This window comes from Leptidea sinapis, chromosome 2 (genome assembly GCF_905404315.1).
Source record: "Leptidea sinapis chromosome 2, ilLepSina1.1, whole genome shotgun sequence".
NCBI lineage: Eukaryota > Metazoa > Arthropoda > Insecta > Lepidoptera > Pieridae > Leptidea > Leptidea sinapis.
The window spans coordinates 6187653-6204831 of NC_066266.1; the positions used below are offsets into that span (position 1 = coordinate 6187653).

General features: G+C 34.1%; 1 protein-coding gene across 2 annotated transcripts; it reads left to right on the plus strand.

Annotated features, from left to right (window-relative positions):
* Window positions 1–10941: 10941 nt before the first annotated feature.
* Window positions 10942–16597, plus strand: LOC126976481 (uncharacterized). 2 transcript variants are annotated; one of them, XM_050824845.1, is made up of 4 exons: window positions 10942–11091; window positions 14712–14918; window positions 15505–15567; window positions 16079–16597. In XM_050824845.1, the coding sequence occupies exons 1-4, from the start codon at window positions 11038–11040 to the stop codon at window positions 16568–16570; spliced, it is 816 nt and encodes a 271-aa protein (XP_050680802.1). In that variant the 5' UTR covers window positions 10942–11037; the 3' UTR covers window positions 16571–16597. The 2 variants fall into 2 exon arrangements, with proteins under 2 accessions (XP_050680802.1, XP_050680795.1); XM_050824838.1 differs by lacking the exon at window positions 10942–11091 and adding an exon at window positions 13614–13763.
* Window positions 16598–17179: the final 582 nt, after the last annotated feature.

A 17179-nucleotide genomic window follows, 5' to 3' on the forward strand; every position in this document is an offset into this window, starting at 1 on the left:
GTTAAATTCAATAATGAATTTTTTTTTGATATTCATAAGTGTCGTTTCCTTGATCTATATGAATATGATGAATTCGATTTGATTTGATTTATATTTCGTATTAAATAGCTCGTCTTTATGAAGTTTTCCCTATAATTATCTTGAGCACATACCGTTTTTGTTACAGGCCGTTTTATCGAATCAAGAACTAATGAAGTTTGTGAGTCAAACATATCAAAATGTAGATAATCCACCAATTATCATCCTTCTCGATACTAAAACCAAGGAAGGGAAAATTTATGATTTTCTTGCGAATGACTCCGAAGATAGAAACGAGAATGATTCAGGCGAAGGAGACCCAAATGTTTTAGCCCGACTACTTGTAAGTTCGTTGTTTAATTATCTGTGCCATGGTTCCATAAACTTTTGCTGTAAATAAGATTAACTGTCAAATTAAAGTATAACGGTCTAACGGCCGTTCCCAATATACTATCTACAGATAGAGATATATTACTACCTTCTACTGACAGTAATTAGCTGTCAATAATCTGAAGCTGTCCCAATATACCCGATAAGTCATTCTTATCGCCTTATATTGGGACGCGTGAATTGCAATTTCCATACAAACTTCTATCGCTGGTAAGCTATGCTCGTAGCTCCCTTTGACAGACAGCGTGTACGGATACGGTGAGTTACCGTAGATAAGTTTATTAGATATATTATATAATATATAGAAAAGTCAACAACAGTTACGATTTTTATCTCAAGTAGGCCACAACCGGAGATAGACTGAATATTTGGAACGGTCGTTATTCATAATGACTTATCGGAGGTTTAATACATCGTTAATAGACACTTGTTAAAAAATGGTATTCATGATCGCATATTAGAGCTAAAACGCTCATTATCTCTTTGATAAAGCTGACGTGACTTATAGAAATTTTATTTTGAGTGTGTTTGTTGCATCATTTTACATTTTACATATTATATTGTAATTGAAATGATTTGTAAATCGATGTAAATCTAAATCTTGATATAAAAGAGTGGCAATTAGTTTCTTGCTGCTTCTTCTCATTAGCTCAACCCTTTACGAAGTAGCGGTAGATTCAATAAGAAAAAAATTTTTTTTTTTGACATTCATAAGTGTCACATGCGTGACCTACGTGAATAAACTGATTTTCATTTGATTTGAAGCTAGGACTCTTCTATAAACCTATTTTAAGACCTCGATAACCAAAAACATGGCCGATATCGATCAGCTGTCTGATATTTGAGTAGGACGTTCAGCTGATCGTAATTGATACACCCTGCTTATTGTTTCTATTAACACATTCTCTTGCAACACCAGAGGAATCACGGGAGCGTTGCCGGCCTTTAAGTAAGGTGTACGCGCTTATTTTGAAGGTACCCTTGTCGTATCGTCCCGGAAACACCGCGCAAGGAAGTTCATTCCACAGCTTTGTAGTTCGTCTTATCTTGTCTTGTGCGTATTTATCTTAGAATTTTTCAAAGAGAAATAAAATTTGAGTCACGAATCAAAATAAAAACTCTCTCAAGTTGGATCAAAATGCACTCAACACAACAAACGTAAAAAAAATACGTAAAAAAAAGAGTAAAACGTGTGAATAAAATCGGTTCTATAGTTTAGGAGTTCATCGCGAACAAACAACGTAAAATTTTCATATTTATAATTATAAAGACTAGCTGACCCAACAGATGTGCTGAACAGTACTGTTTCTTATGAATTTGTCAATAATATTTCATAACATCAAAAATTATTTTCTTAAATATGCTCACTGTTGTTAAAATGAGATTGTTTCACAGCAGAACTGTCAAACCGTGCATCAATTAATTCACTCATAGAAAATATGTCCATACACAAAATATTGGAATCAAAAACAATTTTGGGTCCCAAATTGAGACTATCTCTCAAGTGGTGTTAAATAAAAGTTACTCCTTATGACATCAGCTACCTGCCAATAAAAGTCCCGTCAAAATCGGTCTAGCCATTTCAGAGTTTAGCCGGAACAATCGACAGACAGTCAGACAAAAATTGTAAAAAGTGTTATTTTGGTGTATGTAGCGTATATACTTGTATATTCATATATATGTAGTAAAAAAAGGTTATTTCAATATTACAAACAGACACTCTCATTTTATTTATATGTATAGATTAAGATATTTATTCTCAATATAATAGGACGAATTCTGTTGCCATTTTAAGCATATTTAAGTCCACATTGTTAGTTTCAACGCCGCTTTTATATTACTTTGTGTGCGGGCAATTTTAACAGAAGATTACATGGCTCACAATTACATGTTACTCTGAATTGGACTATTGTAGTCTCTACTTATTGCCACCAGGGTCGAGACAATCTTCTGGCATTGCGCCAAAACCCACGGGAGCCTTTACAGCAAATTTCGCATTTTTATAGCATTTTAAATTCTTTTGAAAATAAGCAGATGCGAGTTTTAAATTAAGTTTTAGCGTGAATGTAAATGTTTGCACTGGGTAAAGTTGGCTTGTTGATATTTAAATTATAAGATAAATCCATGATAAAACTTTTAGTCCATGCGTATACATTAAAGCGTGTGCTACTTAGGGATTGGTCGCATTTCGTAAATAAATCGTTGTTTAAATAAAACAATTTTAATTGGATTTAAGCACAATATGTTAATAACTTTTGTATTTTACCCGACGTTTCGTTGTTCCACAGTAACGTTTTTGACTGACAAGAGTCAGTCAAATCAAATCAGATATTCAATTAGGTCAAGAATTACACTTATGAATGTCAAAAGTTATACATTACACCATTTACTACCACTTCTAAAAAAAATATCAAAAAACAACCGACTTCAACTACAAAAATAACATACGCACTAAAAAGTATAAAAATAATTGCGTATTTTAAAATCGGTTGACGCTATATGCAGTTATTCGTCCATTTGTCGCGCACATGCGTAATGCGAATTTGAGAGTTTTATGGTTTTCTCATGGATGCCATTGTCAGATCTGGACCAAATTGCAATAGGACCACACGGGAAGTACCAGCCTTCAAACTAGAAAAAATCATTGAAATCGGTTCACCCTGTCGAAAGTTCTAAGGTAACAAACAGAACAAAAGGACCTTTCATTGAGAACCTCCTCCTTTTTTGAAAGCGGTTAAAATATTTTTATTCAAAATAGGATTTAAAATTACTTATTGAACGTCAAAAACTACCACCCGTTCAAAAGAGACTGCCTCAGACCTGAGAAGAATGGGCGCAAGAAACTCAGCGGGCTTTTTTTTAATATAAAATATGGATTACAATGTAATATCGTATAATAAACATTTATAATTAAAGAGCCTGAGGGAGTTCGCTTTATTCCCAGTCCGTGGTGTCATTAAGAAAATCGTTTATGCTATAATAACCTTTCCCAAACAAACGTTTTTTAACAATTCTTTTAAATTTCGTAACACATTTGTTTTGTACATTTTTTGGGATCATATTGTAGAAGCATATACATCGCCCAACAAAAGACTTACTAACTCGACCCAACCAAGTAGTAGGCATAACAAGTTTATGTTTGTTTTCGTATTAACATTATGAATGTCACAGTTTCTAGAAAATTCCTCAATGTGCTTATGAAGATACAGAACATTATCAAAAATGTATTGAGAAGCAACAGTCAAAATGTTTATTTCTTTCAATTTTTCTCTTAATGATTCTTTAGGACCTAGGTTATAAATCGCGCGAAAAGGTAGGTTATAAAATAAAGCGCCCGATTATAAAATAAAGTCAACGGTCAGCCTACCTATCGAACACGGAAAGGCTGCCAGTGACACTTCCACGTAATGATAGTTTTTATTGTATGCAATCAATAGCTGACCCAGCAAACGTTGTATTGCCATATAAATTAATTATAAAAAATTCAATAACTAACATTTTTGGCGCATAAAAATAGATAACGAGCGATTCTCAGCGCTACCAAATATTATGTCGTACATAAAATTTATCGTAGTGATATTCGATTGCCACTTTGCAATCCCTATTACGGAACTTTGGATGGAACACAATTAAAAAGATCGTGATTAAAAAACAGGGGTTGATCGTAGAAGGTTGAAAATTTCAAGTTGTATGTATTTTTATGCTGACTCATAAAAATATCATGTTAAAAGATTAAGCTGTTAGCCGTTTCGGAGGAGGTTGGTAACAAACACCGCGACACGACAATTTCATAGATATTATTTAGTATTGTTAATAATTAAAGTTATAATTAGCATTGTTTTGTTTTAAATAAATATTTTATAATATACTGGTTAAATAATGTAAGTGTTGCTGTTGCAGTCTCAAGATGACTATAGCTCGGACAGATCCGACAAAGAGATGCTGCGTGCTGCACTTCGCATCAGATGCAAAAGGCTCAACAAATGCCAGCAAATGTGCCCCATTATCGAAACAACCTGCACGTTTACCTGCAAACAGATGTATGACAGCTCGGATATGTGTGAGCCAAGACCTAAGAAGCCACAATGCTGCCCACCAGGTGGTAAAACTATGCCACCGAGGTGGTTGTTGTAAAATAAATATAATATTCTGATACTCATTTCATTTCACCACTACATAATATAAAACAAATTTGCCGCCATCGCGTCTGTCTATCTGTGCGCGATAAAGTCTAAGATTACTGCATCAATTTTCATGCTCTTATCTCAAATGGATAGCGTGATTCTCGAGGACGGTTTTAGTATATAATTTGTTAAGTTTTTGCATACATTTTATATCCGATATTTATTGGATTAGTGTCCGAAAAAAACAGCCGTCTGGGAGCTTTCAACGGAAACGCTGTCTAATCCCTTAGAGGTATAACAAAATAATGTATAGTGGAATTGTGTATCATTTAAAGTAATACATAAAGTCCGCCATGGGAAATATCTATCTCTTAAGGATATATACAATATCCATTTTAATACTTTAAAGTTTGGCAATTATAAAGCGGTAATGTAATAGTTATTTATGCAACTGTTGTGTTATATTAAGGCGAAGGGTAAACAGAAAACATGCAAGCAAGGTGTTTTTAGACAAGTTTTGTGGTGAAAATATAGCATTTTCTAGCTATGAACACTACTTTATCCTATTACGCATACCCTTACGTCTTACTTGTAGGTTGCTAATGCTTGCTGTTGGTTAAAGTTAACTCTCCAGTAATATTATGAACTACCAGTTTTCTTTGCAGTTAAACAAGTTTTTTCTCGGCATTATGCATTTGCTTAGTATACTTCTTTCATAAAAGTTGTTTTTATGGCTTTTACTTTTTTTTGTGTTGGTACGTTTATTCAGATTAGTAATCAATAATGAGGATTGTAAGCATTTAAACTGTTTGTGCCTGTTAAAATGTTACATTTTCGACGCAAGAATTTTTAAAATATTGGCTTTGTTACATAGGAGCCATGAACTCATATCGCTCAAGGTGGCCGGCATTTAGTTGTCACCTTAAAACCCGAATCAACCCTTTATCCCAGGTATTAGTACCACATGAGTGTTTTAATACCTAATTATCAACAGTTGCATACAATACTTTATCTACACCCAAAATATGAATCCTGTATAAAAGATTCTGAAACAGTTAGCTTCCTATTATCCTTATCATTTTAATATTACATAATTATTAATTTCCGATGGCTTTAGACAACATTTACTAATCCAATGGGTTTTATAGTAATTATCAGCGTTCTACATAATATTTTGTGTACAGACAAATGCACAGATGAATCTGTTTGGACAGAATCACTCTGGAGTGGTGAAGCGAAACCGCAGACCTGTTACTGCAGACACGATATTGATAAATTATTTTACAGGGATGTATTCACAACATTATAATAAACCTGAATTACTTTTACCGCCTTACAAATAAACTTGGTATAAAGTTATAGCTGTGAATAAATCAAGAATAATCCTAACATCTGAGATACAGCAATCCATAACATTATATGCGGACGATGTAGTCTTTAGGGCTGGCAAACCGAGCCAACGGCCTTGAGGAATCGAGCGGAGCTTGGTTAACTCTCTCACAAAAGATCACCATAGCTTTAATTCAGAATATGAAGAATATGAAAAAACTAGTGTAAATAGTATTGGTGTACAATTAATAATTTTTTGTACTATTTTATCTAGATTGAATGATTAGGGAGTGGTTCAGAGCGCCATTTATTTCTGAAGCGTAGAAGTAGAATCTAGTATATCAGAAATGACATCAAAAAGAATACGAAAGGAATAAATTTTGAGAAAATAAATGCCTTTTATGCTTAGCATGGCTCCAAGGCCTAGGGGTACAATGGATAGACTGTTCCATATGTTTGACAGCAAATTGTTTGTGTCTATTTGAAGCGCCACTCGCGAGCGTCTAGAGAACTAATTTTGACGTATAATACAAATGACTGCCAAGGAACGTACAATACTCTGAAGTATTTTTGCATTTTGAATTAATATCATTCGTTTTTCGCGTTAAGAATCAGCGTAATAAAGTACACATTTTTTTTAAATAGTTTCCCACCATCGATGTTTGCTGAGGTTGTCATCACTAGTTTTAGTAACGCAGACTCTCGCTACATGGCCAACAGCGCCAAAATGGCGAATGCTAAACAGGCACAAAAGCACTTTGACAGCCGCCAGTCCAGTGGTATATAGTAGAGGTCGTGGAGCCACGAACCCGAAACCAAAAGATAATCAGCGCAGTGGGTGTTTCCTGTTTCGAGGATCAGCCAACTAAGGTAAAGAAAGGAATAAGTCAAGGCAAAAAGATGATTGCCTCATTCTTTGGTCAGAAAAGTCATTTCGCTACAGTTATGCTAGAAGATGGAAGGACGGTTTCTGCAGACTGGTATTGCAATTGCTGTTTGCCTGTTGTCTTGGAAAAAATTCGACTGCAGCGCCCTCGAAGCAAGATCTTCCCTCACCACGTCAATGCTTCAGCGCACTCTGCAAAACGGTCTGTTGAATATTTGACTATGGCAAGTGTCGAGATAATGAGTCATCCGCCTTACAGTCCTGATCTAGCGCCCTGCGACTTTTATTTATTCCCAAGAACTAAAGATTATTTTTTAGGTATTCGCTTTACGAGCCCTGAAGATGCGGTGAAAGCGTACGAAAACGCCATAGAAGAGACCCCTAAAGTAGAATGGGCCCATTGCTTTTCTCAGTGGTTCCATCAAATGTGGCGATGTGTAGAGAGGAACGGAGATTACTTCGAAAAACAATAAAAAATTATTGGCAACTAGAAAGTTGCCAATAATTTTATTGTTTTATAACATATTAAATATATTTTAAACAATAAAAAATTATTGGCAACTAGAAAGTTGCCAATAATTTTATTGTTTTATTGTTATGTAGAAACATTAAGCCGTTTTTCATTTTTTAAACATTTTCAGTGTTACCTTTGTACAGTAGCGGTGAGGAAACAGATGAGTTGTACTATGGACGAACTATGATGTCATCAAGAGTTCATACTCTTGATGAATTTAGAAATAAAATATGCGTTAACTTTAAATGCAAGGTTGCGTATATTATGCGTAAGAAAAAATTACAAAGCTCTTGGAGAGGGCGTTGGGGGAACAATCTTCTACCAAAGACCAATGGCCGGTTAGAGTGACGTACTACACCTTAGATAAGTCCCGAGTTCGATTCTAGATGTCGTTGCCAGTCTTCAAGATGTTTAAATGGAGTAAATCGGCAACAACCTTTGCCTTACTTTTTGGACTTGGCTTGTAAATCGAATTTTGATTAATTATTATCACAACTACTGAAAATAATTATAAGGTATTAAATTAACAATGAAAATTACACAAAATAATTGCCTACAAGTTCCAAAGGGAATGGAGAAATATTTGAACCAAAAAAAAATTTCGATCGAATTGATAACCTCCTCGTTTTTGAAGTCGGTTAAAAATTCAAGCTCCTCATTGCAGAACTTTTTCAGACGACTTGAATATTATTTTTAATATAACGATAACGATTTGAAAAATGATACCTACTTTATTAGGGCGTAGACTCGTCGATACGAGTATAACATATTAATTTGTTCAATTTCAAGTATTGAAATAAAACTGATTTGAAGCAGACGAAAGGCTTTACTTACCAATATACTTCCTAATGTACTTTTTTTACATCCAAAAACAAATAGAGTATAATTAAAACCCAAAGGTCTCGGTTCAGGAAATGGATATTTTTTTATTTTATTTTACTTTTTAGACAAACCAACAATATTCATGATTTGATAAAAAAATTGGAGTACGCTTATTTTTTGTAATATGCATACAACATAATACACTATTGAACAATGTTTGTCACAGTGAACAATTTTTGTCACAGTAAACAATGTTTGTCATATTGAACAATGTTTGTCACCAAAAATTGAAGAAGATTTTATTATCTCAAAATCTCTACTCCGTGTCGCTTATGGAAACGGCTGTGATTGATCAATTATTAACGTTTAGTTTCACCAGGCTCCGTGTCAGTGGAAATGCGCCCTTATAGGCAATGCTATATATATCTGCATAAAACATACTGCGAGCTGACTGACCATACCTCTCCTTCTTCTTTCCAACTTCCAGCCTTCCCCCGAAGAGTGCGATAGGGAAAAATGCAGCTTACTCCGACTTTACTTACAAAATTTTCAGTAAATAGAGATTCCGTATTCTATTCCCCTGTTTTTCCCTAGAAAATTGAGTCTATAAAAGAAAAATTTTAAAAATATTTTAAGCAAGAATGAGTTTATGTTCCTAAGTTTTCTTTTTATCTCTTTCAGCCTTTCAGCCTTCAGCCAAATTAGTTTCATATTCATCTGACTAGAGCGGTATAAAAGGGGAGTTTTTTACGATTTTTGACGAGTCATATTTTCTCAGTTCGTTAGTCGATTGAAAAAAATAAAACGTAGGGACATAGCTTTTGCAAACGTAGATTTTGTGACAAGAAAATCACTGCTCTAGAAGCATTATCGAAGGAGAAAATAGGGGAATATGTTTGTTTGATATAACGCTACAAGCGTCCCTGCATCGTTTTTCGTATAGAATTTTTAAACTTAGACCGATAATTATTGTTTAAATATTGATAAATGGCCAGTGCTTATTAGTTTTTATAAAATCCATGTGTCAAAATGGTTCATTATGCATTGTACATTTTGAGATTCAAATGATCACAAATTGTGACTTTCACTTCCTAACGTCGAATTATCAATAGCCCTGATAGTAACGGAGCTAATGAACCGATTTTGATGAAATTTAGTATAGCAATAGACTAGAGCTTAGAGAAAATCAATAAAAATATACAATATTGTACAATCATTTCTATTGCTATAAATCAATCACAATACATAGCAATCTACCTCCATATAAGATTCATAATATGTTGGGAACGGAAGCGAAATCGGGAACCTGAACTGAAATAGGACATGAGATAATCTTCAATTCCAAACATGCATTTTATTTTTAAAAGCCCTTTATACACGTGGACGAAGTCCGGGCATCAGCTAGTAAACATATAAATTAGTTTTGGTTATAATATTTAGCGGCTAAATTGTTCTTCCTGTTAATTATGTAATATTAATAAAGTATGGTTTTGTCTATTGTTGCCCCTAACGTGTGGATACGGCCCCAGAATCCAACCACTTAAAAGATACTACAAAAGATTCTCTCCTCTCTCTGTTCGCAAATCTTATCTGTTGGTTCTTTAGCTACGCTTAGTAAGGACCGCTGTCTATATTTCCTCTTTCTTTCTATATCGTTTCATTTACTTAAACAATAGATATCTCGTTAAAGAGAATAAATATTCAACACTTCTTTTTATTTTTTGTTTAAATTAAGAAAATTTTGTGTCTAATTGAAAAAGTATGACTTTAATGCGTTTAATGTATAGAATAACGTTTTAAATTCAAATTTTTTAATGATTGAGGTAATTAGACTGCGAAATGCTCTACCGACTTATACCTATAAGAATAACTTAAGAATGAAGTAAAAAAAGCTATTAAAAACTATTTCTTGGTCTAATTTCTTTAGGTGAAAATCTTATATTAAGGATTGGATTCCGCTGCGCACCAACTAGATACCGCAGGTGTAGTCGCAAAGTGCGACAACTAATGCAATTGGGCGTAATCGAGCCAGTCTCAAATAATGTGTGACATTGATGTGTATATGACGTGAAATGTTGAGCTTGGGTTGAGCTTTAATGAAATGCTATGTAAAGTGATGCAGCAAACTCTCTATCTCTCTCTCTCTCGCACGCTTTGTTCATCTATACACTAGTGTATTGTTAGCCTATCTATCAGAACCACAAGAAACGGCAGATCATGCATGATGTTCATTCTGACGCTATCATAAAAAAGTGTGTGTGTACGTATGTATGCACGCAAGAAGTTATACTTCTTTGACCTAACGAAGAAAAAATCATTAAAGTGATTTATTCCTCGTTCTAAGTTTTACGATAGAATAATTTTGTCAAAATCTTGTAAAGATGGCATTGACAATTAATGATTAAATAATGAATACGGCTGTGTAAGCTTGAACCCTTTGCCTGTCCTAATAAAGGACGAAGAAACCAAAAAAAAAATAACGAATTACGCAAACGTCACAAATTTTAGGAACCAACTTCAACCTGTTACTTTTGTGTTAGAGTGATGCGCGCGCATCTTAAAATTTCACTCTCATCATTTTTTCATAACGCGCTTAAAGAAATAACTTCAAAAATAACCAGATTTTAAAATTTCAAAGATTATAGTGTAAGTGAGTGCGTGGGGCTATGTATTTACACGTTTACCGGCTTGTTTTCGTGCCTCACTGTTATGTAAAGTGACACGGAGTCCTTATTTTTTACTCGTCCGTGTACATCTGGCAGAGGTTATCACCTGGCATCAAGTGACACGCTAGCAATTAAATAGTAACGTCTCATAAACTTTTACAAATCCAATCACAATAAAACCCTTGATCCATTTTACAATAGTGACGATTTAATTTTGTTGATTAAAATCAATCGAGCAATCAATCAACACACTGTTTGAACTCATTCGAAGAAGACCAAAGCCTTACAATGGACTCTTGGTTATTCAAAATAATTTTATTTCAACTCACCCTATGTGCCATCGTAAGTAAATATATTCTGTTTTTTATAAGCAGCTTGCGTCTCAGATTCTGGAGGTCTAGTAGCAAAACCGAAAGCCGAAGTTTCGTCCCAAACGCAAGAACGGCGAACTTCAAATTAAATCCTGATACTAAAGTTACGACCTTATTAATCTCAAACATCGTAAAAGTATATGTCAAGTGAATTCGGGAATAAGGTAAAGGAAAGACAAAATGTGTAATCGCGAACTTTGTATCTTTCGGATCCGAAACACTTTCGTAATAGGAAAATTTACAATCCTTCAACCGAAACTTCGCATTTCGATTTTAGTCTCCTGAATTTTGAACAACTTAACCAACTGACTTTCAGCCTTTCAGCCTTCAGCCAAATTAGTTTCATATTCATCTGACTAGAGCGGTATAAAAGGGGAGTTTTTTACGATTTTTGACGAGTCATATTTTCTCAGTTCGTTAGTCGATTGAAAAAAATAAAACGTAGGGACATAGCTTTTGCAAACGTAGATTTTGTGACAAGAAAATCACTGCTCTAGAAGCATTATCGAAGGAGAAAATAGGGGAATATGTTTGTTTGATATAACGCTACAAGCGTCCCTGCATCGTTTTTCGTATAGAATTTTTAAACTTAGACCGATAATTATTGTTTAAATATTGATAAATGGCCAGTGCTTATTAGTTTTTATAAAATCCATGTGTCAAAATGGTTCATTATGCATTGTACATTTTGAGATTCAAATGATCACAAATTGTGACTTTCACTTCCTAACGTCGAATTATCAATAGCCCTGATAGTAACGGAGCTAATGAACCGATTTTGATGAAATTTAGTATAGCAATAGACTAGAGCTTAGAGAAAATCAATAAAAATATACAATATTGTACAATCATTTCTATTGCTATAAATCAATCACAATACATAGCAATCTACCTCCATATAAGATTCATAATATGTTGGGAACGGAAGCGAAATCGGGAACCTGAACTGAAATAGGACATGAGATAATCTTCAATTCCAAACATGCATTTTATTTTTAAAAGCCCTTTATACACGTGGACGAAGTCCGGGCATCAGCTAGTAAACATATAAATTAGTTTTGGTTATAATATTTAGCGGCTAAATTGTTCTTCCTGTTAATTATGTAATATTAATAAAGTATGGTTTTGTCTATTGTTGCCCCTAACGTGTGGATACGGCCCCAGAATCCAACCACTTAAAAGATACTACAAAAGATTCTCTCCTCTCTCTGTTCGCAAATCTTATCTGTTGGTTCTTTAGCTACGCTTAGTAAGGACCGCTGTCTATATTTCCTCTTTCTTTCTATATCGTTTCATTTACTTAAACAATAGATATCTCGTTAAAGAGAATAAATATTCAACACTTCTTTTTATTTTTTGTTTAAATTAAGAAAATTTTGTGTCTAATTGAAAAAGTATGACTTTAATGCGTTTAATGTATAGAATAACGTTTTAAATTCAAATTTTTTAATGATTGAGGTAATTAGACTGCGAAATGCTCTACCGACTTATACCTATAAGAATAACTTAAGAATGAAGTAAAAAAAGCTATTAAAAACTATTTCTTGGTCTAATTTCTTTAGGTGAAAATCTTATATTAAGGATTGGATTCCGCTGCGCACCAACTAGATACCGCAGGTGTAGTCGCAAAGTGCGACAACTAATGCAATTGGGCGTAATCGAGCCAGTCTCAAATAATGTGTGACATTGATGTGTATATGACGTGAAATGTTGAGCTTGGGTTGAGCTTTAATGAAATGCTATGTAAAGTGATGCAGCAAACTCTCTATCTCTCTCTCTCTCGCACGCTTTGTTCATCTATACACTAGTGTATTGTTAGCCTATCTATCAGAACCACAAGAAACGGCAGATCATGCATGATGTTCATTCTGACGCTATCATAAAAAAGTGTGTGTGTACGTATGTATGCACGCAAGAAGTTATACTTCTTTGACCTAACGAAGAAAAAATCATTAAAGTGATTTATTCCTCGTTCTAAGTTTTACGATAGAATAATTTTGTCAAAATCTTGTAAAGATGGCATTGACAATTAATGATTAAATAATGAATACGGCTGTGTAAGCTTGAACCCTTTGCCTGTCCTAATAAAGGACGAAGAAACCAAAAAAAAAATAACGAATTACGCAAACGTCACAAATTTTAGGAACCAACTTCAACCTGTTACTTTTGTGTTAGAGTGATGCGCGCGCATCTTAAAATTTCACTCTCATCATTTTTTCATAACGCGCTTAAAGAAATAACTTCAAAAATAACCAGATTTTAAAATTTCAAAGATTATAGTGTAAGTGAGTGCGTGGGGCTATGTATTTACACGTTTACCGGCTTGTTTTCGTGCCTCACTGTTATGTAAAGTGACACGGAGTCCTTATTTTTTACTCGTCCGTGTACATCTGGCAGAGGTTATCACCTGGCATCAAGTGACACGCTAGCAATTAAATAGTAACGTCTCATAAACTTTTACAAATCCAATCACAATAAAACCCTTGATCCATTTTACAATAGTGACGATTTAATTTTGTTGATTAAAATCAATCGAGCAATCAATCAACACACTGTTTGAACTCATTCGAAGAAGACCAAAGCCTTACAATGGACTCTTGGTTATTCAAAATAATTTTATTTCAACTCACCCTATGTGCCATCGTAAGTAAATATATTCTGTTTTTTATAAGCAGCTTGCGTCTCAGATTCTGGAGGTCTAGTAGCAAAACCGAAAGCCGAAGTTTCGTCCCAAACGCAAGAACGGCGAACTTCAAATTAAATCCTGATACTAAAGTTACGACCTTATTAATCTCAAACATCGTAAAAGTATATGTCAAGTGAATTCGGGAATAAGGTAAAGGAAAGACAAAATGTGTAATCGCGAACTTTGTATCTTTCGGATCCGAAACACTTTCGTAATAGGAAAATTTACAATCCTTCAACCGAAACTTCGCATTTCGATTTTAGTCTCCTGAATTTTGAACAACTTAACCAACTGACATCATTTTTATCACATTGATGTCTGTCATTTCAAAATCTCGCGATTCTCAGAAAATGCTTCGCACTACCACTTTGTGGAAACATTTACATCATAATAAGCTTCGACTGCTATATCTATACATTGCCGCATTTAATTCGAGTTTTTTAAATATTCTTGGTCAATAAGCAGCAATATAATTCAATTTTTCAGTTCAGATTTGATTCGGACAGTGACAGTTGACACAAAAAGTTTGCTTTCGTTGTCTTTAAGCACACTTTATCCATTCCGATATCAGACTGTGAATGATATGTCCTTAAAATATATTGTGTAGAGAACGCAATCAGCCATATACTAAAGAGAAAGACAGAGATAACAGACCTTCAGAAGCTACGGTACAGGAACACCATGCCAGATTTTATAAATCGATTTATTTTGTCAATAATAACTATATGCTTTTAACTCATTGTGGATTTTCGTCTGTGAAAGTAGTATCAATGTGGATGGATCCATATTAAACCTTCTTTTTTTGAAATTTGGCCCATGCAATTCATAATGAATTCTTAAATGTTTGAAACATTTCTTTCTGACTTTTCGCAGCAGTTTTAATTCTACTTAAAAAAATATTTCAGAATGTTTATTCCGAGAAGTCCGTGAGAGAACTGCTCGAGAAAGTGTACGATAAGGCAGAGAGAAACCATCAACCACTCATAGTTGTTCTGGACTGCTCAGTGTTGAAACAGAAGGAAAAGGATATACAGCCGCGTGCAATCCCCGAAGATGACATTCTCAGTGGAGACGGCAATAAACCTAAGCCGAAAAAAATTGACGGGAAATTGGTAATTCATTTCTGAATAGTACAACAAAATATATCGAAACGAACAAAACCTTGATGGTGAGTAAAACGCCGTAGAAGAACTATGAAGTTCCAATCAGGAGAAACCCAAAATTTGTACGGTATCGTAATATTGGTTGTCACTTTTAATAATCACTGATAAATTTTAAGATATCTATATCTAAATCTTATTTGATATTTAGAACGAATAGAAACAATTAAACCATGCTACAAAAACTGAGCTGTGAGATTTAAACAATAGTTTATAGTTTTTCTATAGGTAAAGTCGCTTTTTTATAGGATACACTTACCCACGTAGCATAAGTTACAAAATATATAAATATTGAATGATAGCTCAGCTGGTCCAGATCGCCGGAATACGTTGGGTGAGGGCAGCGCAGGACTGATCGTCGTGGCTATTTTTAGGGGAGGCCTTTGTCCAGCAGCTGATGGTGATAAAAATAAATTTAATCCATGACCCGTAGAGCTATTTTAGAGAAATATTGAAATAAATTTGTATTTATTAGTTAAGGACTTCACTTTCAATAGAATTTTAAAGATATTTTTTAATAGTTTTAAATTTTGAACAGATAACTAAACTGAAGAAATCCGTGGCAAATTATGTACAACAGGAGACCCTTACCGATAGTAATGTAAGTATTAAATTCAACATGTTGAATCCGCTAATGACTGCTAGACATTCAATTATGTTTTTAACCAAAAGCAGTTGAATATATGAATATTACTTCCTTCTTCTTTTAAAGGCGACGTCTTTCGATACATTTTCCATCAAGCCTTATTTTATTCTATTATTGTTGAAATTTCCAAAAACTTCCTCTAAGTGCTCATTTACGTCAAAATATATGTCAAATTCTTAGCAATGATTTATTTATACTCTGCATTTAAGTTAGGAAAAGTAATCTTAAAGTTATAAATATATATTATTCTTTATATGCGACCTTAAATTTTGTTGATTAACACCATATTATAGAAGTATAGTATGGTATTGCTTTTAGGTATAAGATTATTGCCTTTCAAGTATAACATTATTGTCTTTCAAGTACCTAAGTACCTAGAAGAATTCCTTTTCACTTCTGATCAAATTAAGCTCTAAATAATAGGTAATCAAATATTTAATTATTATTATTTGTTTTTTTGAAATAGTCGATGGAGGAAGAGACACAAATGAAAGATTATTACAAAGTCCTACCGCATCACAAATTATCACAAAAACCAAAGAAAAATCATTATAAAGGCCTTTTCAAAGTCCCACCAAATCAAAAAGTTTCATCAAATAAAGCAAGAGGTAATTCGAGACCAACAATCTACAGACAAGGAGACTACAGCCCCGACAATATACTTGATTCTCCAGTCGTCAAAAGTCTTCTCCGTATATCTAATGATCTTCGTTGTAACGCTCGAGATGAATGTATGGATGCTTGCAAAGAAAAATTCTCTAAAAAGAAGAAGCTAAAATGTAAAGTGACTTGCATAACAACATATGAATGCATTGAGGACGAAAAAGAAGAAGCGAACGATAGCAAATGTGATGATGATGATGATGATGATAACGATTGCAAAGATGAAACTCAAGAAAGCAGTACAAAAGGTTACAAAGACGTCTCTTCTGAAAAAACTTATTGTGCACGCTGCTGAAATGTTGATTAAAACTTTCAAATGTTATTACTCATTTTATTATAAATGCCATTACTCAGAGACTTGCTGTGAATGATCAACACAACCCAATCTTTGTGTAAAACAAAAATAGTGACACGAAAGTGGGTCAGGGATTGGAAATAATACTCCGCTTATGGGAAGGAGTCTTTATTTGCGTTCACTTTTTTTTGAACTTGCACTTCGCCGGTCTGCCGCTGTTCCTCTTGTGGGTTGGCGGTACTTTCAACGCGTCACACCGCACCGAACACTAAGTCTCTTCTATCTTCTGGTACTTCTTCACCTGGATCACTTTTCACGTTTCACTACTTCTTCTTTTCTTCTTCTTCTTCTTCCTTTACACTTTTGAGTCAGAACTAGAACTGCTGTAAGGCCACGCTTATAGTACGGCTTATATACCCCCCGGATCTGTTCTATTTTCAAAAGTGATTCTATATACTAGAATATTTTTTTAACTATTTTTATCCTGCTTACACATTTTCCATCCTCTTTATACTCTGTTCGATTTGATCTTGAACTGATTAGAAAATTCCATTAACTGTACAAAACCCATAAAATGCCATACACTGGTAGGTGTATCGAACCCACCCG

Coding starts and splice junctions, on each gene's coding strand:
- LOC126976481 (XM_050824845.1), top strand. CDS start 11,038: ATGGACTCTTGGTTATTCAAAATAATTTTATTTCAACTCACCCTATGT. Junction 11,092..14,711: donor AACTCACCCTATGTGCCATC/GTAAGTAAATAT, acceptor AAAATATTTCAG/AATGTTTATTCCGAGAAGTC. Junction 15,568..16,078: donor AGACCCTTACCGATAGTAAT/GTAAGTATTAAA, acceptor TTTTTGAAATAG/TCGATGGAGGAAGAGACACA.